General features: G+C 39.6%; 1 protein-coding gene across 1 annotated transcript; it reads left to right on the forward strand.

Annotated features, from left to right (window-relative positions):
- The first annotated feature begins 1,849 nt into the window (after positions 1–1,849).
- LOC132271983 (chloride conductance regulatory protein ICln) lies at positions 1,850–23,676 on the forward strand. The gene is made up of 7 exons (XM_059773503.1): positions 1,850–2,171; positions 2,266–2,389; positions 10,588–10,702; positions 10,824–10,883; positions 11,005–11,064; positions 11,152–11,243; positions 23,297–23,676. The coding sequence occupies exons 1-7, from the start codon at positions 2,005–2,007 to the stop codon at positions 23,366–23,368; spliced, it is 690 nt and encodes a 229-aa protein (XP_059629486.1). The 5' UTR covers positions 1,850–2,004; the 3' UTR covers positions 23,369–23,676.
- Positions 23,677–24,395: the final 719 nt, after the last annotated feature.

Genomic DNA, 24,395 nt, shown 5'->3' on the forward strand with positions numbered 1-24,395 from the left:
AGAAAAATAGTGATTAGGCACTGTTTGGTAAAGCTGTGGTTTTCATTTTTTGTTTTGACTTCAAATTTGTGAAAATGATAAGTTTTGAAAAGGTGTGCTATCATTTAATTTACATCTGCTGATGAATTTTTGAAAAGAGAAAAGAAAAAATATGTTTGGTAATTTTTTTTTTTAAAATAGACTATTTTATTTACTATCTGAGTATTTTTAAATTGGACGAAGCGGAAGTGAGAATGTCGGCTTAGGTTCCTCCGCAAGGTTCATCCACGGAGGGTGAGTCAGACCTAAGATCAGGCCTAAAGGCGTAGTCGATAGACAACAGGTGAATATTCCTGTACTACCCCTTGTTGGTCCCGAGGGACGGAGGAAGCTAGGTTAGCTGAAAAATAGTTATTAGTTCAAAGACGTAAGGCGACCCTGCGTTTTCAGGGTAAGAAGGGGGTAGAGAAAATGCCTCGAGCCAATGTTCAAGTACTAGGCGCTACGACGTTGAAGTAACCCATGCCATACTTCCAGGAAAAGCTTGAACGATCTTCAACAAAAAGGTACCTGTATCCGAAACCAACATAGGTGGGTAGGTAGAGAATACCTAGGGGCGTGAGACAACTCTCTCTAAGGAACTTGGCAAAATAATCCCATTACTTCGGGAGAAGGGGTGCCCCCTCACAAAGGGGGTCGCAGTGACCAGGCCTGAGGGATTGTTTACCAAAAACATAGATCTTTGCAAAGTCGTAAGACCATGTACGGGGCCTGACGCCTGCCCAGTGCCGGAAGGTCAAGGAAGTTGGTGACCTGATGATAGGAGAGCCGTTTAATAAAATAATAAAATACTATTTCTAATTTTACTATTGGAGTATAATAATATATATTTTTAAATTTTATTTACTATTCGAGTATAATTGAAAAATAATAAAATAACATTTTTTATTTTATTATTCGAGTCTAACAAAATATATATTTTAATTTATTTAGTATTCAAGTATAATTGAAAAATAATAAAATAATAAAATGACATTTTTCTAATTGTGAAAAGTAATAAAATAATAAATAACACTATTTGAAAACCAAACCTGAAAACCAAAGCTTCATTTTAGAGTTGTGGAAATTGTGAAGGAAATGACAACTAGTTTTTAAAAAATTTCAAAAGTTTTGAAATATGAAAAGTTAAAATAGAGTTGCCAAACGAATTTTGTTGCCATTTTAAAAAATATATAAAAACTACAACAGAAAATCAAAACTGAAAATTTTACCAAACACGACCTTAGAGATCCAATTAAACTGCAACTCAAATTATGTTAGAGGGGAGGAGGGTCCATCATGTAATGTCATAAATTGACTTATCTCAGAGATCCAATTAAATAACTCAAATTTTGTTAGAGGGGATGAGGGTCCATCATATAATGTAATAAATTGAATTCATAAGTTGTTAAATCATTATTCAAAAAATAAATCAGAACACTTTTGAACTTTTGATTAAAGTGGGCGGCTGTAGCAAGGGTCATGTACCCTACATTGGATTGGAATGTAAACATGATCGGATAAAAATGAGTGGGTATACAGTATTACTTAATAATTTGAATTTTTGAATAAATGGATAAGTGCCCACTCGTTACAGTTAGTATCAGAGTTAGATTTAGTTTTTGATTCGGTGTCACGCTAAGTGTCTGGCCCAAAAGGTGTTCGGGTGAGCTACTCCGAGTAGGTAGTGTGGCCTGAGCCACAACGCGGGGGTTGCAAATTTAAGTGGAGGAGAATTTAATAAGAATCATTTGTATGAATTTAAAACAATAATTGAGTATAAATAGATGATTACGCAGCACTAGATTTTGAATAAATGGTACAATTGCCCACCAGTTACCTCCACCAAATAGCATATCATCCAAGATCTCTAATTCGCGCCTGTTCAAAAAAACCCTAGAACCCAAACAGTGACTGAACCCTAAACAAGCTTTTAGTTTTAACGGAGCAGCAAAAAGAAGAGAGCCGAATTAGGGTTTCGGAAAAATGGTGCCGGGGCTAAGGTTCTTCACGGAGAGAATCAGCGACGGCGCCGGAGAACCACGCCTCGACGCTGATAACGGCGAGGAACTCATGCACGTCCAGCCCTGCGTCTCCCTTGTTCTCGGCAACCACCCTCCTGAGTCCCATGGCACTCTCTACATCTCCACCAAGTATACTCTCTCTCTCTCTATAAATATATATGTATTTACCACGTGTATGTATTATTGTGTGACCTTGCTGAACTTGTTATGGTGAATTGGGAAGGCAAGTGATGTGGTTAAGCGATGTGGACCGGGCGAAAGGTTATGCAGTTGATTTTTTGTCGGTGTCGCTTCATGCTGTGTCGAGGGACCCGGAGGCCTATTCATCTCCTTGTATATATGCTCAGGTATTTAGTTTTACATAATCGATGCTTTGTGATATTTTTTATGTTCTTGAATTGATTATTTCTAGATGGATTGCAATGTTGAAGTAGTTTGGTTGTTTTGTGGCATAAATTAATAGTTTTTTTTTTTTTTTTTTTTCCTTTTTGTCTCCAGCTATTGGGCTTTGATTAGATATTTTTATGTGTTTCCTTATATTCAGATATAAATCCATAATATTTATTGCATAAAGAACAACAATAATTCGGGATAATTGGGGTTTACTTTTGGGGCTGTTTGGGATTCATTTGGTCATGCCCAGGTCCCCTAGAGCTTTGGTGGAGGCTTGGAGAGGGTGTACAGTGGGGGGCCCAAGCTTGGGATTATTGGAGGGTTGCGTCCTTATGCGTCTGGTGGTGTTTATGGCTAGAGAGGAATAAGAGATCTTTTGAAGGGAAGGAGACTCGTATTGCGACTCTTAAGATCTCCATTACTAGCACCTTTGTTTTTTGGGTTCTAGGGAGAAATTGTAAATCTATGGAGGAAATTGTTGATATTTTGGGCTTTTTGAGTGCTTAGAGGCCCCATTTGGCCTTGTGTTTCTTTTGTGGGATGTGTTCCCTTTTGGGCGCTTTTAATACAATCTTATCGAAAAAAAAATGTTTGAATATTAATTGAGCAGAGTAATGCTGTCAAGGGGGGCTCTCCCTGCAAGGGACTTCTCATGGTGAGAGCGTTTCCTCAGTAGCTTTTTCCAATTGACTGTTATTCTTAAATAAATATAAGATTTTGAAATGCTTACCCCAAAATTATTTATATATTTTTATATATGTAAGATTTTGAAACATTAATTATATAATTTAGTACCATTATGAACATTAACTGAATAATTTCTTATCACGTGATATTATTTCTTATATATCCTGCGGACTATTTTGAATGGTCAATTTAATTTGATTGAAATGTGAAAGCTGGCAAATGGTATACTATGTACCCTGACTTCAATATTCAAAACTAAAGCCAAAGAAATGCATCTAAATTGTATGTTTCTCTACTACTTATATATGATTGTGCAACCTGAGATTGTTTCAACATTTGGTTTACCTTGTGCTTGTGTGAAGAAACAAATTTTACATCTCAACTCTGAGGTGGATCTAAACATGTTGTATATTGGAGCTAAAATTGGGGCTTTCAGTGTAAAGAAAAAAAATAAAAATAAAAAATTCACAACAATTCAAAGTTGAACCTTCAGAAATATTTGGCTCTTTTATTTAATTTTTTTTTTCAACCTTATAATAATTTAAACATTTCTAGATGGAGAACATTAGAACCATTATTCTCAGAGATAACTCCACCGTATATGGTACCCAAATACACTATAAGCACGGACTATGTTACCTACACTCGGGTGCTGGTGTCGGACACTGGTATGTGTCTAGAGGTCGGATCCAGATATATATTAAATTATAGGACACGGGGATACGGAATAAAAGTGTTCAAAAATCGGACACGGGTACTTGGACATGGCATACAAATATTGAAAAATGGAAATCATATTAGTGGTAGTCTGATAGATCTAATCATATAGACAACTAAGTATGGCATAAGGCAGGAGGCAGCAACTAGCAAGATAAGTAAGAGATAATGTTAATTCATAATTGTTAAATAACTAAAGAACTTAAATAACTAAATAAGTACCTTATTGAGTTATTGCTTATTAGCCAAATTGTGAATTGAATTGAGTCAATTGACTGAATTCTCACACTTGCACCACATAGATTCGAATTTCAGTCTTCACTCTTCAGTCACACAGCATACAACACCACAGCCTGCACACTCTGCACTTCGAAAGTTTGCACCTAAAATATTATTTGAAATTTATGTTATACTGACATATTGTTATAAACTATTGAACTTATGAAAAAATAAAAAGTAAATAAACAAATGCAAAATTGTTGAGTAGAATTGTATAAAGACAGAGATGTTAGGAGTCTTAGGACTTTAGAATTTCATAATTAACTCAAGATTTTAAACTTTAAACCATAATTATATCATTCATATTATAAAGTCATAGACTAACAGATTACAAATACCAACTGCCAAGTGCCAAGCTATGTTACCTGGACTTGCGGAAATCGGCGAGGGTGTCCGTGTCGACACGACACGGTTTGGACACGGACTCAGGATATCCGTCGGAATGGTGCAGATCGGACTCGACAGTTGAAGAAAACCCTTGTTTTGGTTGGCCGGTAATGGAGGTTAGTTCACCGTCGATTTAGGAAGAGATGCATTGTGGTCGAAGGAAGAAGACAATTGTTTGGAACGTGTTATTCACGCTCTTTTAACTTTATGCGCTTTTACTCTTTTCCACGCATGGCACACTAACCCAATAACTTTTCAGAAGCAGTATTTAGGAAAAATGGCAAGGAAAGGAAAGGAAGTGTTTGATAAAGAAATACTGTAAAAAAATAGAAACAAAAAATATTATTCTTATTTCTTACTCCTTATATATATATATAAAAAGGCAAAGAAAGGAAGGGTTGGATAAGGAAATTTTTTTTACCATTCTAACTGCTTATATATATATATATATATATATATAGAATATTTATAATATTTATATAATACTATAGTACTACGTAGTATATATATAATAATTATATAGTTTTAAACTTTTAGTGGTGTATATATATATATTTACTTACATATTATGGGTTAGTGGGTTGTTGCTGGTAACCCACTAACCCCAAACGAGAGAACTCAATAGTCCAAAGTCAGATGCCTAAAAACTAGTAATATATGTAATAATTATATAGTTTTAAACTTTTAGTAGTGTGTGTGTATATATATCTATATATTTACTTATATATTATGGGTTAGTGGGTTACAACTGGTAATCCACTAACCCCAAATGAGAGAACTCAAAAGTCAGATGCCTAAAAACTAGTCATTATAACCTATAATGCTGCACAATATAGGTTCGTGAATTGGGTGTTCTTATTTTATGTGTTGGAGAGGATGGGGTTTGGCACCAAATGGAAGGGGTGGATTCATCAATGTATTTCGACTGCTCGATTTTCTATCTTAATGAATGGGTCACCAACAGGCTTCTTTGCAAGTTTGAGAGGTTTACGTCAGGGGACCCATTGTCCCCTTTTCTATTCATTAGTGTAATGGAAGCCTTTAGTAGACTCATGAAAAGGGTAGAGGTTCTGGGCTTTATTCAAGGTTTTGCGAAGGGCCGTGTGCCAAATCAGATTGTTACATCTCACTTGCTGTTTGCTGATGACGCTATTGTGTTTTGTGATGCAAGTGTGAATCAAGTGAGACACTTGAGATGTGTTTTGGCCTGTTTTCAAGTGGTGTTGGGGTTGAAGGTTAATATTGGGAAGAGTGTGATTGTTCCAGTAGGGGATGTGGATCATATTCATGAGTTGGTAGCTATTTTGGGTTGCGGAGTGGAGGCTTTTCCCTTTTCTTATTTGGGGCTGCCATTGGGTGCTTCCTTGAGGAGTGTTACTGTTTGGGATCCAGTGGTGGAACATTTTCAAAAGAGGTTATCTGGGTGGAAGAAGCAATACTTGTCGAAAGGGGGTGAACTTACATTGCTGAAGAGTACCCTATCTAATCTTGCGCCGGGGCGGGGTTAGGGGAGGAGTTTAAGTACCACCTTGTGAAATGGGAGAAAGTGTGCACCCCGATTCAAAGAGGAGGCTTGGGACTTCGTAGGTTGGAAATGTTTAACAAAACTCTGTTAAGGAAATGGCTATGGAGATTTGTGTGTGAAAGGCCCGTGCTTTGGAGGCGTGTTATTGCTTGTCGGTTTGGGGAAGAGGAGGGAGGTTGGGTGTCTAGAGGTGTGACTTCATTAGCAGGTATGGGTGGGACGACTTCATCATGGAAAGGTATTGGGAGGGTGTGGGACGAATTCTCCAAGCGGATACGGTTTCGAGTTAGGGATGGTTGTTATCTGAGGTTTTGGACGGATTTTTGGTGTGGGGATGTGGCGTTGGCTTGTAGGATAGGATGGTTGAGGAGAAGCATGCGGTGGTGGCAAATTATTTTAGGTTAGAGAATGGGAGGGCTAGTTGGGATGTGAGATTTCGCAGAAATTTTAATGATTGAGAGTTGTTGGAGTTTACCGAATTAATGGGATTAATTTATAGTCAAGTGGTAGAGGGGGAAGGAAGGGATGAGATGGTGTGGGTGGGGGATTCTAGAGGGGTATTTAAGGTGAGGCTTTTTTATAAAAGTCTTACGAATTCGATAAGCAACGGTTTCCTTGGAAGGCTGTATGGAGGACTTCAGTTCAACTGAAGGTGGCTTTTGTCACGTGGACAGTGGTGCTTGACAGCATTTTTACTCTGCATAATCTCAGAAAAAGATGCCAAATAACAGTTAATTGGTGTTGCATGTGTAAGAAGGTGGGCGAGTCGGTTAATCATCTCTTGTAGCATTGTAGAGTGGCAGTAGATGTTTGGAGTTTGGTTCGGAATGTTTTTGGGGTGGAATAGGTAGTGTCAAGTAACACGATGGATATGTTAGAAGCTTAGAGAGGGAGACGAGTGGAAAGTCGGGTTAGGAAGGCGTGGAGGGTTACATTTCTTTGTACTTGGTGGGGGTTGTGGCACGAGCGGAATAGTAGATCTTTCGAAGGACAGGAGTCGCCGGTGTGGGTTATCAAGGCGAATATTTTTGCATTCTCTTTATTCTTGGGTTAATGGGAAAAATTGCCCATATATAGATAGTTTTTTGGATTTTGTTGACGACTTATCGTTGTAATGACGCATTTTGCGTATTTCGTTTGCTTTGTTAAGAGTTCGCTCCCCTCTGAGCGCGTTTGTTAATATATTTTACTTATTAAAAAAAAAAAATTTGGAGACAAGATGGAATAAAAGCAACAATCCATTGTATTGTATGGCTCATTCATTGGTTCCTAAATACTACACTGAAGCTTAGATTGGAGGTGGAAGTGATGGAGTTCCACGGCTCTCACCACATGAAGATCAAGAGGTCTCTTTAAATATAAACAAATGTTTCAAACGATTGTTTAGCAATCAAGATGATCTTCGGAAAGTTTATATCGAATATGGAGCTTTTTCAAGTGGATCTGGTTACTTTAATGAACCTCATGTTATTGATGCAAAATTGTATGAGGAACCAATTTCATGGTGGGCTAATCACGGTGCTTCAACACCATTGTTACAAGTTTTAGCATTCAAGTTGCTTTCGCAGAACGCATCATCATCTTGTTGCGAAAGAAATTAGAGTACATATTCTCTTATTCAAAGCATCAAAAGAAACAGATTGACTACAAGTAAAGCTAAGGATTTGGTCTTTGTACATTGCAACCTTCGTCTCATGTCAAGAAAAAACAAAAGAATACAAGCCAACAAAGTATTGCGACTTGTGTAGGCTCATAAACTAACTACTTTTAAATTTTAATCTCTTCAACAGGACTTTCATAGATATTCTTCTACTGCATTTTTTTTTTTTACATCACTTTTAATTTATTTTGTTTAATAGGTGGTGATAAGTTTGATATTGATGGTAATACTCTTGGGGAACTTACGGAGCTTTCCATCAATGAGCCTAAGTTAGAGCTTCAGAGATGGCATGTTTGGCTAACTCACCGGGAATCACCAATTACACTGCAAATTGGATCTCTCTTGCAGTGATTGTGGCCTTTTTGTTACTCTCTACAAAAGTGGATGCCTCCCAAGCAATCCTTGAAAACATATCATTCATGTATCTCTCTTCTCTTTTCTTGGAAGTTCTCTTTTTTGGGGCCATTACAACTAGATTAGACAAGAGAGGCAAGCTTGCAAGAGTAGAAGAGACGGAGAACACAAGAAAGGTTAGACGTAGAAGAGGCAAAAACAAAGTATAGTGAAAAAGGTGAAGTACTATTTTTTACTTTTTTTTTTTGGATATATGTGGTGCACAGAGGTTATATAGATATATCATATATGTGGTGCACAATCCTATATTTTACAACATTGTAGGTTATAATGACGAGTTTTTAGGCATCTGACTTTTGACTTTTGACTTTTGAGTTCTCTCGTTTGGGGTTAGTGGGTTACCACTAACCCATAATATACAAGTATATATATACACACACACACGCACACTACTAAAAGTTTAAAACTATATAATTATTATATATATTACTAGTTTTTAGGCATCTGACTTTTGAGTTCTCTCGTTTGTGGTTAGTGGGTTACCAGCTGTAACCCACTAACCCATAATAGATAAGTAAATATATATATATATATACACACACACACACTACGTAGTACTGTAGTTTCTCTCTCTATATATATAAGCAGTAAGAATGGTAATTTTTTTTTTTTTTTTCTTTATCCAACCCTTCCTTTCTTTGCCTTTTTTATATATATAAGGAGTAAGAAATAAGACTAATATTTTTTGTTTCTATTTTTTACATTATTTCTTTATCAAACCATTCCTTTCCATTCCTTGCCCTTCTTCCTAAATACCGTTGGTTTCTTCCTTTCCTTTCCTTGCCCTTTTTCCTAATTACCGCTTCTAAAAAGTTATTGGTTTAGTGTGTCATGCGTGGAAAAGAGTAAAAACGCGTAAAGTTAAAAGAGCGTGAAAAATACGCTCCAAACAGTTGTCTTCTTCCTTCAACCACAACGTATCTCTTCCTAAATCGACGGTGAACTAACCTCCATTACCCACCAACCAAAACAGGGGTTTTATTCAACGACCGAGTCCAATCTGCACTGTACAAGGTCCAACACATATCCCGAGTCCGCGTTGTGTCGTGTCGACACGGACACCCTCACCGGTTCTGGCAAGTCCAGGTAACACAGATACACGTGCTCCCCAAATTAATGATTCAAACCCAATAATTAATGGGCTCTATCTCAAAATACTTATTTTTTAGTTAAAAAAAAAAAAACACAGAGAGAGACAGATCAACTGACATTGAATTCTTCAATCTTTTTAGTTTGTTTTAACTTTCAACCATTTAGCTTCATTTGCTATCATGTGTGTGTGTGTGTGTATTGCAAGCCATGATTCTATAGAAGAGCGTAGGCCATCTGTTTACTTGACATTTAATAAAAGAGTGTAGAAGCAAACAAAAGGATTTACACATGGTTTTGATATACTTAGAGAAGGTGTATTATAGAGTGCATAATTTGGTGGGCTCAACAAAGGGAAAAAAGTTCGTATGAAACTTATAAATCTTATTAAGGATGAGACAAAGACTGGAGTTCATACTATATAGAGAGAGACTTGTGATTTCTCTATAAAAAATAGGATTACACTAAGTCATAGTGTTAAGTCCATGCTTATTTACAGTAATTTTAGGTAAAATAACGAAGGATATCAAAAAGGCATTTCATGATATATGTTGTTTGTTGATGACATAGTTCTATTGGATACTTCTAAGGAAGCCTTGGCAATAGTAAGACATAATACATGGCATGTAAGCTTGATAAAGTAGTAGATGATGACAATATGACTATCACAAGTCAAGACCAAAGTGTCGTTATTCGCTAATAGTTTTTTTTTATACTTAGGGTCTGTAATACAACAAGATGGAGAGATAGTCTTAGATATATGATTTAATAAATAAGATTGGAGAAGGGTGTAAAAAAGGAGACAAACTACTGGCGCTCTATGTGACAATTGAGTACCAAATAAGAACAACACATTCATATAGCTGAAAGGAGAATATTAAGATAGATGATATGAGTAAGTAGAAAAGATGGAATTATTAATCAACAGATGGGCACTATCACCAAGTGATCCACTATCCTCACTGCCTTAACACAATTCACCAATTTCTCAAAAAACACTATCCACTAATCAAATTATCAACAATTGAAAGTTTATTACTTTTTCTTGAGCAATGGTAATCTTAATGCATGCAAAATATATAAATCACCATCATCTTTGCCTTCATTACATATGAATGAGGTCGGCTATTTGACTTCTCTTTTCCATTCCTTTTTATTACAAGTCGTGTCTCCTATTATATCTAATTTTTTAAAATCATTTCTAATTACTTCATCCCTTGTAACTTTTGGGCTTCTTTGTCTCTTACCCTCTGTCCCTTGGTTCCACTTTCGTAAAATATTTTGCCCTCTGCTAATGCACTGCTAGCCCACTTTTGTATCTAATTTTCGTTCTTCATTTGCAAATTTATATTTTTTGGTGCATAAAATTAGTGATTTTTTCTTTTGGTTTGAAGATTGATACTGAAGCTGAGGACAATGATATGGATGGCTCAGATTCAGAATGTAGTGAAACATTAGACTTATCAAAGATCAAGGAGATGAGGATTGTGCCATCAGACCCTAGTCAATGTATTCTACTATTCTACTTTTAAGCTATTGTATATTTGTGTTTGTGGCATCTTTTCATGCATCATATATTACAGTCATTGCTGGTGTCTTGATGCTTAATTTTATCCTTGTTTTTGAACAGTGGACACACTGTTTGAGATATTCTGCAGATGCGCTGAGCTAAATCCTGAGCCCATTGAGGGTGAGTACCAAATTTCCTGCAACGAGGCAAAGATCATTGTGGAAATATTATCAATACTGTATTGACTAAATAAACCCTGATATGCCAACCAATTTAACCATTTTGTTTATGTTTTCTGCAGAGGAAGAAGAAGAGCATAATTGGATTTTTAGTGCTGATCAAATGGAACATGAGGACTTGGGTACAATTTTGATTGATGATGCTTTTTTAAATCAAAATTATTTTATCTTCACCCAGAATATGATTTGTAACATGATGGCATCTCTAGATGGAGATGACTCTGAATGGCATCTCTCTCAAAATCCTACGAGTTCAATTGGATATTCAAACGGGGATGACCTTGCTCGAAATGTGCTTGAGGTATGCCTGTTGTTGTCCAATTTACTCAATACTTGGAATTCTTGTAAGGGTCAGGTCATGTCATGTCATCTCTTATGGAACTAAGATAGTGTTGAATCTTACTCGTGTATCTATATTGCAGGATTGAAGGAAAACTAGTAATGTTTTTGGTAATGAAAGAAGATGCAAAATCATATATTCATATATTTAAAAAAGTGCAGATAATACTTCTAATCAACCTTGAAAATGAGATATATGAAAAAATGTAGAATGATTGATCTAAGAAGTTACAAAGGGAAACAGAATAAAGACCTAAAAAGATTGTATCCTTGTATAAAAAAGAGAAATATATATATATATATATATATATATATATATATATATATATATAAATGGATATGGAAACTTTCTTTTTTTTTTTTTTTTCCTTTTCTCAGTAGGGAATGGATACTTAAGGTAGAACAAGCATTTGACAATATGCAAAAACAGATTGGGAACTGATGATGCAGGATTTCGCGGCAACCCGAAGCGACGTCGTACCTAAAAAAGGAAGAGAAAGGTGATCGAGGGGTACCGGCCTAGGAGCCTCCGACGATCAAGTCAGTGCTAGATTAGGAGGGTGGAAAGAAGGTGAAAGGACTTTCTTAGGGATTTGTGTCGTACCTTTTTTGTTGACCCGAACGTCCTCTTTACAGGGTGCCAAGTTGCATTAAAATAGGAGTGTTATAACTCTTACTTCTCCAACACAGAAGGGGAACTTATTCTTATCTTTATCCGAGGTACTGGAGTTTATCTTGATTTATAGATTTGTGTGACTGTCAAAATTCCTGGGTGAAGACTCCTTATCAGTTGCCCCCCATTCTCGTGTTTGTATGTCGAACGTATAGAATGTAAATATTTATTTCTTGAGTTATTCTTCACCCTGACATATTTATTTATTGGGTGAATCAGTAGAGAATATATATATATTTTATTTGCTGAATGAATACACATGGGCTCATGTAACCCACATGGTTAATGCCTCATCACTATGATGCCAGAGGTCTTGGGTTCAAACCTACTCATAAGCACCAAAATCTTATTTTTAATTAAAGGAGGAATTTAATAGGAGGAGGCCGCCTCGCGACAGCGGCGGAGGCTGATACGCAGTAGGCGAAGGTGGGCCACCACGCGGTAGCGGCGGAGGCCTTCACGCGGCAGCGGTAGAGGCTGCCACATGGCAGGCGAAGTTGGCTGCCACTTGGCAGCTGGCAGCATTGTATGTTGAATGCTGAAGAATCACCTTCAGCATTGACAGTACAACATTGGCAGAATCACTCTGCAACAGCAGTAGGCATCATTAAATAAAGTAGTAGGAAAGAAGGTAGTTCGGAATGAAATTAAGTAGATAGTTGAAGAAAGTAGCTCGGAATCAAATTAAGTAGATATTTGAAGAAATGCTTTAAAAGCAGCAGAGCCGAAGAATCGGAATCAAATTAAGTAGATAGAAATGCTTTAAAAGCAGAAGAATCACTGACAGTGGCAGACATGATTCAAAAGTATTCAATGCACGCCTTCATTATTTTATTTATTTTTCGAAATTACCTATTCTCCTTATTTAAGGAGAAGGAAGAACATCCTGCTACCTTAATAATCCTAAAGGTAAACTTTCTTTCTCTCACACTGTTCTTCTCTTTGTGATGGGCACTGTCAATGTAAACATGGGAAACAACGTTCAATCTTCAATTTCAGAATCTGATCTGATAAATTTTCGATTTTTGTACTCCATTCCTTGTTGTGTTTATATCCAGGCTCCCTTTCCCCTGAAAGAGCTTCAGAGGCTCTAAATGGTGAACTTTGTCTCTTTCAGTGTGCCTTTCTTGCTGTATACGCCTACTTTTTCCCCCTTTTATTAGGGAATTTTTCTCATTCCTCTGTATTACACCCGTATTACACCCGGACAAGACACCTTATTAAAACCTTTCAGGCAACTACACAATCCATTGAGTACTAATCGACAATGGTAGCTCGGCTGACTTGTTATTTATTGATGCTTTTGACAAAATGTGTATTGGCTGGGGAAGGTTAAGGCCAACAAAATCCCCCCTCATTGGTTTTTCTGGAGAAAAAGTTTTTCCCTTAGGAGTGGTTACACTTCCATTGACAGCCGGGACCAGTCCAAAGCAAGCATCTGTAATGGTGGATTTTCTAGTGGTGGTTGTCCGTCTACTTACAATGTAATCTTAGGGAGAACGACCCTAAATACTATGAGGGCCATCACTTTCACATACCATTTATTGATGCGCTTTGCTACAGAGTAAGACATTGGTGAGTTACGAGGTGACCAAATAACAGCGAGGGAGTGCTACGCCGCCGCTTTAAAAACAAAAAAGTTGCAAGAAGCATTAACCATTGAGATACCAGAAGGGTTAGTTGAGAAGGAACCACTCAAAAGGCAGAACCAGTAGAAGACCTCGTGGAGATAGATTTGGATGAAGAAAGAACCGGGAAAAAGGTGAGTATAGGGTCACTACTCAACCCACTCATCTGGGATTCACTTGTTCAACTCCTCAGAAGCAATAAAGATGTGTTTGCATGGACACATGATGACATGCCTACATGCCTGACATCGACCCCTCTCTATTATACAGCATCGGCTCAATGAGGATCCGTCCTTCAAACTGGTCAGACAGAAAAGACGAGAGTTTTCCCCAGAGAGGAACCTCAGGAGGTCGAGGAGCTCCTGAAGGCCGACTTTATCCGTGAGGTACAATACCCCCATTGGCTGTCAAATGTGGTCTTTGGTTAAGAAGGCAAATGGCAAATGGAGGCTTTGTGTTGATTCCACAGATCTAAATAAAGCTGCCCAAAGGATAGTTTTCCTTTGCCAAAAATCGACATGTTGGTTGAAGGAACAACAGGACATGAGTTGCTAAGTTTCCATGGATGCTTACTCTGGATACAATCAGATCCCCATGTTTGCTCCTGACAGTGAAAAACTTCTTTTATCATTGATAGAGGTCTGTATTGCTACAAGGTGATGCCGTTCGGGTTGAAGAATGCTGGCGCCACCTATCAGAGATTGGTCAACACAATGTTCAAGCAACAGATAAGGAGAAACATGGAAGTGTATATGGATGACATGTTAGTAAAGAGCCTTAAGGCTAAGGACCACTTGGCTGATTTTATGGGAGTCTTTTGTTGTGCTTAGGGCACATAAGGTGCGGTTGAACTTGAATCCAAGCAAGTGCGCCTTTGGGGTATCCTCGAGAAAATTTCTGGGGTATATGGCAAGTCAAAGAGGAATCGAAGCAAACCCTGAGAAGATTCGAGCAATACTGGATATAAGATCACCTAAATTAACCAAAGAGGTCCAGAGGCTAGCAGGAAAGGTTGTAGTATTGAACAGGTTAATCTCCTGAGCCATCGACAAGTGCCTTCCTTTCTTTAAGATACTAAAGAAAACCTTCGAGTGGACCCCAGAATGCGAGCAGGCGTTCATTGGGCTCAAAAACTATCTCAACTCACCACCGTTGTTGTCCTGAGCAATTCTTGGAGAAGAATTGTTCCTTTACCTAGCAGTTTCCCTGCGGCGGTAAGCTCAGCATTGGTCAGAGAAGAGAGCGGTATTCAAAAGCCGGTGTATTATACTAGTCGAGTACTTCGGGGAGCAGAAGAAAAGTACCTGGCGATAGAAAAACTAGTATTTGCATTGGTTGTGGCGACAAGGAAACTCAGACCATACTTCCAAGCGCACACCATAATAGTACTGACAGATCAACCACTAAGGTAGGTCCTCTACAAGCCAGAGACATCAGGACGCCTCACGAAGTGGTCAGTAGAACTCGGTGAGTTCGACATCCAATACAAGCCAAGGGTAGCAATAAAAGGCCAGGCACTTGTTGATTTTGTGGCAGAGCTTTCTTTCTCTCTGGAAGAAGATGGGGTCATAACCCTCTTAAATGGATCCTGAGAATCAAACCCAGTTGGGGGATACTTGGTCACTTTATATTGACAGGTCATCGAATGCTCGAGCTCGTGGGGCAGGATTGGTGATTATATCGCTAAAGGGAGAGAATCTGAAGTATGCACTTCGATTTGGATTCAAGACTACCAATAAGGAAGCAGAGTATGAGGCTTTGATAGCAGGATTGAAGCTAGCAGAAGCTCTCAGAGTGCAACAATTGAAGGTGTTTATTGATTCTCAGTTGGTTGCAGGGCAAGTTCGTGAAGAGTATGAAGCCAAAGATGACAAAATGAAATTGTATTTGCAGAAGGTAAGAGGCCTAATTGGTTGTTTCAAGAAGTTCATAATCCACCAAATATCCAGAATGGAGAACGAGAATGCACACGCATTAGCTCGACTAGCAACTGCAGTGGAGCTTGAGAATACTAAGGCTATACCACTTGAGTACTTGGAAGAGCCAAGTATATCCAAAGAATGCAAGGAAGTAAACCAATTGGAACCAGGTTTAGAGTGGGCAAACTCAATAGTTAAGTACATCATGGACGAGGAACTACCACAAAACCTTGTGGAAGCTCGGAAGGTAAGGATCCGAGTGCCTAGGTATACGTTCGTCAATGGAGTTCTCTACAAAAGGGGATTTTCTTTGCCCTTTCTACGTTGTGTGTCAATTGAAGAAGCTCGTTATATTATGAAAGAGATACATGAAGGAGTTTGCGGAAATCATGCAGGGGGCAGATCCTTGGCTAACAAGGCAATCCGTAAGGGCTATTATTGGCCTACCATGTAGAGGGATGCTTTGGAATACGTGCGAAAGTGTGATAAATGTCAACGGCTTGCCAACGTCCCTAGACAACCCTCAGGGGAGCTAGTACCGATGTCTAACCCATGGCCTTTTGCCCAATGGGGAATGGACTTGATTGCCCCTTAGCCACGGGAAAAGGGCAAACCAAGCATGTTGTCGTGGCTATCGACTATTTGACCAAATGGGTGGAAGCCCAACCACCAGCCACGATCACAGCAAACAATGTCAAGGATTTCACGTGGACATCGATAATATGCAGGTTCGGTGTTCCCTATGTTATTGTTTCAGACAACGGGAAACAATTTGATAGCACTGTTTTCAACGATTTCTGTTCTCAGCTAGGAATAAGAAATCACTATTTTTCTCTTGGACATCAGCAGGCCGAAATCGCCAATAAGACAATACTCAGTTTAATTAAGAAGCGACTGGAAAAGGCAAAGGGGTTGTGGCCAAAGGAACTTTCAAGTGTGTTGTAGGCTTACAGAATGTAACGGGTGGGCGCTTGCCCATTTTCCCAAAAGCTCGAACTATTGGGTAATACTGCATACTTATCCATTTATACCCAATCACTTTCCCATCCGATTCCGATGTGGGACAAATGACCCTTGTTACATTCTCCCCCACCCAAACTCGCAATGCCCTCGTGCGGCTCGGGCCACCCTGCCTACCCGGACGCCTTCCGAGCCGGGCGCTTGGCGTGACACTGGATCAAGGACTGGGTTTGGCTCTGATACCAATTGTAACGGGTGGGCGCTTGCCCATTTACCCAAAAGCTTTAACTATTGGGTAGTGCTGCATACCCACCTATTTATACCCAATCACTTTCCCATCCGATTTCGATGTGGGATAAATGACCCTTATTACACAGAATCACTTCAAAAACCCCAACAGGCGAAATCATTTTCTCCTAGCTTTTGAGAGTGAAGCTGTGATTCCAGTGGAAATTGGTTTGGCAAGTTTCAGGACCACCAACTATGACCCCTTCCAGAATGAAGAAAAACTGGTAGTTAACTTGGATCTAATTGAAGAAAGAAGAGAGCAAGCCCAAGTTAGGGTGGCAGCATACCAGCAAGCGATGTCCCGATATTATAACTCTCGGGTGAAAGAAAGGAGGTTCCAGCCCAGGGATCTTGTCGTACGTAGGGTCAACCAAGCCACCAAGGAACTGAACGAGGGTAAGCTCGCTCCCAACTGAGAAGACCCTTATAGGGTTGTTCAAACGAAGAGACAAGACACCTATTTGCTAGAAACATTAGGAGGAAGGCAACTTTGCCATCCGTGGAATGTTTAGCACTTGAGAAAGTACTATCAGTAGAATTAAAAATTAGTACTTGCCCTTAGTTTCCTATTGTCTGGTGCTACTTCTAGTTGGTGTTACTTCTAGTTTCGTTTTAGTATCGTGTCGCTTAGATTATTTTGATTCGTTACCTTAGTAATCTTCTGTTCGACTCTTAATAAAATCCATTTTTATCACACCGACTATGCTAGTTTATATATATTTATTTCGGTCTATCCTATTGATATAAAGTTGTCCTCGTACTACAAGGAATTAACATTAAAGTGCCCCGTACTATAAGGGCCCGGGTTGAATGAATCCCGTAATTCACGTCCCTGTACTATAAGGGATTCACATCAAAGCGCCCTGTATTAATAAGGGCTCGGGCTAAAGGAATCCTGTAATTCACGTCTCTGTATTACAAGGGATTGGCATGAAATGAAAGGTGCTCTGCACTTAAGGACTCGGGATGAATGAATCCCATAATCCTTATCCTTGTACTATACGGGGTTGTACTCAAATGACCTGCACTAAAAGGGTTAAGAAGAGGAGGCGGGCTGATGGAGTTCAAAAAAGAACAAATAATAGCATCACCCAAGTTGAAGAAACTTCAAAGTCATACTCAAAACAGTAACAAACATTGTTAAAAAGGAAATGCAATAACAACAATCACAAATTCAAAACATAATAGATAATGTCCACCGGCTTAGGTCTCCCTGGCTTGATCCTATTGGCTTGGGTCTCCCTGGTTTGATCCTTCCTGGCTCGGTCCTCCCTCTCTTGGTCCTTCCTGGCGCGGTCTACCTTGGCGGGATCCTCCTTGACTCTGATCTCCAGGAGCAATTAGCCGAAAATGCTAGAAATCCAGGTCTTCATTGGCGGCCATGGCTTGGTGTCTAAACTTGTCAAATCCATCAGAAAACCAATTTGCGTTGTTCAGGTCAAATTTAGAGGAGGCCTTGTACTCCTCCACGGCGGAAGATTTTGTAATGGCTAGTCTACCAAGGAAGCTCCTTTCGAGCCTCTCTCTCTCTCTAAAGCCCAATCGATTTCAACCTCTTTGCGAGTTTCCTTTTTAGCTGCCAGTTCCGCGTGCAGCGTGAGTGTACCATCCTCGGAGAGCTTGGCGAGTCAAGATAGCTCTTTAGCGTATGCCCCCATCTACGTGCAAAAGTAAAATTATTCACATGGAGGCACTAGCATGTGATCCATCATGTCATGTGCATAAATCACATCATTCACAACGGATGCGCCAGGTTGATGGGTAAATGCATTTGGAGGGAGGTGCATTCCCATCTCGAAGATCTGGTCGCGAGCAACTGCGAAGGGAGACGAGTCGTCAGTCGGATAGGGGTTCCCTTGATATTGGAGTGGTCGAGTTCTCTTGGGATATCGAGGAGGCGAAGTCTTCTCCTTAGGACGCTCCTCCTGATCCTGGGAAAGAACGTCATTCCCAAATCTTCTCGTTGACAGGGTTGAATCGGAGCCCTGTGCCGAGGCTTTGCTTTTAGAACGCTCTTCCTGAATCTGGGCAAGAATGTCCTTCCCAAATCTCCGCGCCAACGACATGGTGAGTGAATCTAAGTGAGGAAAAGTGAAGTTAGTCTTTCAAAGAAAAGAAAACAACGAGAGTCATACAAGTGAGGATTGACAAGAAGAAGTCCCTAATCCCTCCAGCAGAGAAGAGTGAGAGTGGGGTTACCAAAGAGGAAAAAGACCTTGACGAATAAGGAGTGGTTATGTCTATATTTTCCTTTACTTCAGGTGGAGTAGACATTGGGCGTAAACCTGCAAAAAGAAGTAAATGTCATCTACCATGTAATAAAACGTGCATGCATAAGTAACTCACCGTTGAGCTCTAATTGAACCCAAGTTAGGTACGGGTATCTTGGTAAGAAAATTCCCAGTTCCTTCCTTAGACAAAGAAGAATCGACTTCTCCACTCCGAATTGGATTTGGATAGTCCCTCAATTAAGGGACACTCACATCAGCTGGTCAGGTTCCACCACCATCGATCTACCCTCTTTGGAATATATTAGAGCAAGACCTCGCTAATACTTAAGGAGGGTTACCACACGCTTTCCATAGGACAAAACACCCTATTAAAACCTTCCAGGCATTTGGGGTGAGTTGTCCGGGTGTAATACGGAGGAAGGAGAAAAATTCCTTAATAAAAGGTAGGCGTAACCCAACAAGAAAGGCACACTCAAAGAGACAAAGTTCACCATTTGGAGCCTCGGAAGCTCTTTTATGGGGAAGGGGAGCCCGCATATAAATACAAGAAGGAATGTAGTACAAAAATCGGAAACTTATCAGATTAGATTCCGAAATTGAAGACTAAACGTTGTCTCCCATGTTTACATTGACCGTGTCTATCACAAAGAGAAGAACAATGTGAGAAAAAGAAAGTTTATTTTTAGGATTATGAAGGTAGCATGATGTTCTTCCTTCACGCTCCTTAAGTAAGGAGAATAGGTGATTTCGAAAAAAATAAAACAATGAAGGCATGCATTGAATACTTTTGAAGCATGCCTGCCATTGTTAATGATTCTTCTGCTTTTGAAGCATTTCTATCTACTTAATTTGATTCCGATTATTCAGCGCTGCTGCTTTTAAAGCATTTCTTCAACTATCTACTTAATTTGATTCCGAGCTACCTTATTTCCTATTACTTTATTTGATGCTGCCTACTGCTGTTGTATTGATGCTTATTTGATGCAGCCTACTGCTACTGTACTTAATTGATGCTGCAGAGTGATTCTGCCAATGCTGAAGGTGATTCTTCAGCATTCAACATACAATGCCGCCAGCTGCCACGTGGCAGCCTCCTCCTGTTAGATTCCTCCTTTAATTAAAAAGAAGATTTTGGTGCTTGAGGGTGGGTTTGAACCCAAGACCTCTGGCATCATAGTGATGAGGCTTTAACCATGTGAGCTACGTCAGCCCATGTGTATTCATTCAATAAATAAAATATATATATGCTGTCTCTATTGATTGACCCAGTAAATAAATATGTCAGGGTGAAGAATAACTCAAGAAATAAATATTTACATTCTCTACATTTGACATACAAACGCGAGCATGGGGGGCAATTGATAAAGAGTCTTCACCCAGGAATTTTGATCGTCACACAAATCTATAAATCAAGATAAAACTCCAGTATCTCGGATAAAGATAAGAATAAGTTCCCCTTTCGTGTTGGAGAAGTAAGAGGCATAACATTCCTATTTTAATGCAACTTGGCACCCCTATAAAGAGGGTGTTTGGGTCAATAGAAAAGGTACGACTCAAATCTCTAATAAAGTCCTTTCAACTTCTTTCCACCCTTTTGCTCTAGCACTGACTTGATCATCGGAGGCTCTTAGGCCGGTACCCCTCGATCACCTTTTTCTTCATTTTTCAAGTACAACGTTGCTTTGGGTCGCCGCGGAATCCTGCATTATCAGTTGGCACCGTTTGTGGGAATTTTGTTTGGGGTTTGTATATCCTAACTTCATAGACTCCTATGGAGCTTCAGGCTCTCCTGACGTAGGCTTTTCGTGCCAAGCTTGACTCTCCCCACTTGCGAGTTGTCCCGAGATCACCCTTATTTCCCCCAGTGGGTGGCCAGGAGGGTTGTTTTCTCTATTATCTCGGGTAGGTTGAACCGTACCCTTCTGTACCCGTATAATTTCCCCTGACGAATTAGGCTCTCTATCTGGCTTTTCAAGTCGAAGCAATCATCAGTATTGTGCCCATGGTCTATATGGAACTGGCAATACTTGTCTTTAGACCTTCTTGTCGGATCTGACTTTAACTTAGGGGGCAACTTCAAGGTGTGGTCGTCTTAGATCTGCATTAGGATTTGACTAATAGGGGTGTTCAAGGGAGTGAAGTTGGTGTAGCTATCTCGCCTCCTAGGGACTCTCGGGGGACCTATCATTGGTAGGCTTTCTAAACTTTGGAGTCTCTTGTGTCTTTGGAGCTAGAAGCTAACCTCTTCTTGTCTCCTTTTTTGTCGTCGACTCTCTTGCCCTTTCTAGAATTCATAGTATCTTTAGCATTCATATGTTTTTGGGCCTTAATAAATAATTCTGCCATACTGCTTGGTGGGTCCTTGAATAAAGAAAGAAGGAATTTAAAGGATTGTAATCCTCCCATGAAGGCTGTAAGGGCAACCTTATCTTCCACCTCATCGACTTGCAACATCTCCGTGTTAAATCGGCCAATATAATCACGCAATGCCTCCCTTTTGTCTTGCTTAACATTCAGCAAATAGGTAGCTGGTTTTCGGTGTCGTCTCCCTGCAATAAAATGCCCTATGAACTGCTTACTAAGTTCATCAAAATTGCTAAAAGATCCCGGCTTCAATTTATTAAACTAGACACGGGCTGATCCTTTGAGGGTGGTAGGGAACGCCCTGCACATGATCTCATCTGGGACAACTTGCAAGCTCATCAGTGATTTGAAAGTTTCCAAGTGGTTCAGGGGATCGCGGGTTCTGTCGAAACTCTTAAGATGGGGCAACTTGAAGTTCCTTGGGAGAGTCATAACTCGAGGATTAAAAGGTAGATCCGTCTTTTGAACAAGGTCATCAACTGTGGCAGGACCTTTTCCTTTCAAGACTTGGGCCATCCCTTCCACTTTTTATTTGAGATCCTGGATCAGCTGATCAACGTGGGTAGCTTCGGTGCGTTCTCCGGCATCAGATACATCTCGTCACTGAGAACGAGGCTTGCGTTCTCCTGCATCGGACATATCCTATTGTCGAGAATGAGGCGTGGAAGCGCGCATGTTTCTTCGTCGACCTCCCGCTTGGCTGTGCTCTACTCTGTCATTATCATCGTTAACTTCCACGGGTGTTGCATGGATAGCTAAGTGTCGTATGATTGCTGCATTTTGTTGGACCAACTGGTTCATACCTTGATTAAGGTTCTGAACATGTTGTTCCAACGCTGCGACACGCTCCCCCTTTTTTGGAGCACGCCTTGGTGCACTCTCATGGTGGGATGCGTGCTCTCTCCTTATGTGAGACTGAGTTGCGCAAGGCCGGTCATCCCCGAGACGGGGTTGGTTGTCGTCATGGTGTAATTGATTATCACTGTCATGACGCGACTGGTTCCCACCATTATGCTGATGATGGTTGCTGTCATTACCATGTTGCGACTGATTTCCGCCTTCAGGTTGATGGTGGCTACCATCATCATGTTGTGATTGATTTACGCCTTCAGGCTGATGGTGTCCTCCACCATCAAGACGCGAGGGGTGTTGACTTTCTTCTCCAATATGGACTCCGGATCGCAATTGAACCATTGTTTTTCTAGAAAACTAATATCGTTTCCCACAGACGGCGCCAATTGATGATGGAGGATTCCGCGGCGACCCGAAGCGACGTCGTACTTGAAAAAGGAAGAGAGGTGATCGAGGGGTACCGGTGTGGTATCGGCCTAAAAACTTCTGACGATCAAGTCAGTGCTAGATCAGGAGGGTGGAAAGAAGGCGAAAGGATTTTCTTAGGGATTTGTGTCGCACCTTTTCTATTAACCCGAACGCCCTCTTTATAGGGGTGCCAAGTTGTATTAAAATAGGAGTGTTATATCTCTTACTTCTCTAACATGGAAGGAGAACTTATTCTTATCTTTATCCGAGATACTGGAGTTTATCTTAATTTATAGATTTGTGTGACGGTCAAAATTCTTAGGTGAAGACTACTTACCAGGAACAATATTTTTGATGAAAAGTATGAACTCTCTTTATTGTATATGGCATACAAATTTCCCTTAAAGATTGTTTTTAATTGAAGAGGCTCAAAACAGAAAGAAATCTTAGAAAGCTGAATCCACTTAAAAATGGTGTAGACAGCATCTAAATTCTGTCCTCCAACTCAATTGCTCTCTTTCGATCTCAATATTTTACTTCAAGATTGCCGAGACCCAGAGTTTCATGTATATATTTATTCCAAATAAAAATTTTGTATTTTCCTACCCAATTTTGGCATGCATAGCTTCTTTTACATTTCAAATGGCAACATTTTTACAAAGCGTTAACCGTTTTTTAAATACTGACTGCAGCTTCAAATCAATGATCACCGGTTTGAGGATGCTGAGGAGATGGATAAGGACAGTGACAGTGGCCACCAGTGAGCTTTTCATTTTCTTCTCATCTCAGCTACAAAATATTCAACCTATGTTACTACTTCCTCTATATCACTCTCTTCTTGTATATGTGAACAATCGTCCTAACTCCATCACTTAGTGTGAGTTGAAATAATTTTTAAAATTTTAAAGATATTTTATCCTTTTAGCCTTTTAATTTGTGTCATTTGACTTCAAATGGGGAAGGTAAACCACACATTTATTTGCAATTCTGATATGCCACCACTGAAACTAATACTAATTTTTGAAATATTAATTCTACTTAAATTCATTGCTTTAACATTTTTTTCATTGCAGCAGAAAGAAAATACCTTATTCTTTCTATTATTTATCAATTTAACTGCTCTTGAATTATTATTATTATTCTCTCTCTCTTGCGTGTGTTGGTGGGGATTAAGCTAGTTTTTGTGGTGTTGTAGGCTGCAGTTGGTAAGTAACAAGTTGGTGGTCAGGCCTCCATAAGTATTCATTAGTAGAGAAACCATTGAGACTGTAATTTAGTGGTTATTCTTACTAATTGAGGGTGTTAGAGGTGTAGATTTGGTATTATTTGTTCAAAATGGTTGAATTAGAAGTCGAGCTTGTGTTCTTATTCTACTTATCAAAAGAAAAAGGGGGGGGGGGGGGGGGGGGGGGGGGGGGCCGGGTTGGGGTGGGGGTGTGTTGTTTTGTGTTCTTATTCTTGGCTTGGCTTGGCTTGGCTGTTCTAGGAACTTGGTGCTGCTCTTTTTAGTTTTTGTTTAAATCCTTACATTAATTTAGTGGTATGTGCTGCTAAGTTCACAAAAATCTTCTTAGCATATAGTTTTTAAAATTTGACCTAAATAGAGCTACTGATTCGAGTAATGTATAGCAATCCCAATCACAAGACTCTGTATAATCTGTCAATTAGGCCTTCGAAGTGAGCTTGCAAGCCTAATTTTCGAAGGTGGTGAGATGAATTATAGAAAGTGTCATAATAAGAGTCTTAGCTTCCCTCCCCTCTCAACTGCATTCTTGTGACCCTTTTTGGTTG

Source organism: Cornus florida, unplaced genomic scaffold (genome assembly GCF_030987335.1).
Source record: "Cornus florida cultivar Cherokee Brave unplaced genomic scaffold, ASM3098733v1 CherokeeBrave_3.0.0_Hap2_Chr08, whole genome shotgun sequence".
Taxonomy (NCBI): domain Eukaryota; kingdom Viridiplantae; phylum Streptophyta; class Magnoliopsida; order Cornales; family Cornaceae; genus Cornus; species Cornus florida.

Bases quoted from the DNA above. Each gene is read 5' to 3' on its own strand.
- LOC132271983 (XM_059773503.1), top strand. From the start codon at position 2,005: ATGGTGCCGGGGCTAAGGTTCTTCACGGAGAGAATCAGCGACGGCGCC. The intron at 2,390-10,587 runs GTATTTAGTTTT...TTTGGTTTGAAG, and splicing joins CTCCTTGTATATATGCTCAG to ATTGATACTGAAGCTGAGGA. The intron at 10,703-10,823 runs GTATTCTACTAT...GTTTTTGAACAG, and splicing joins GCCATCAGACCCTAGTCAAT to TGGACACACTGTTTGAGATA.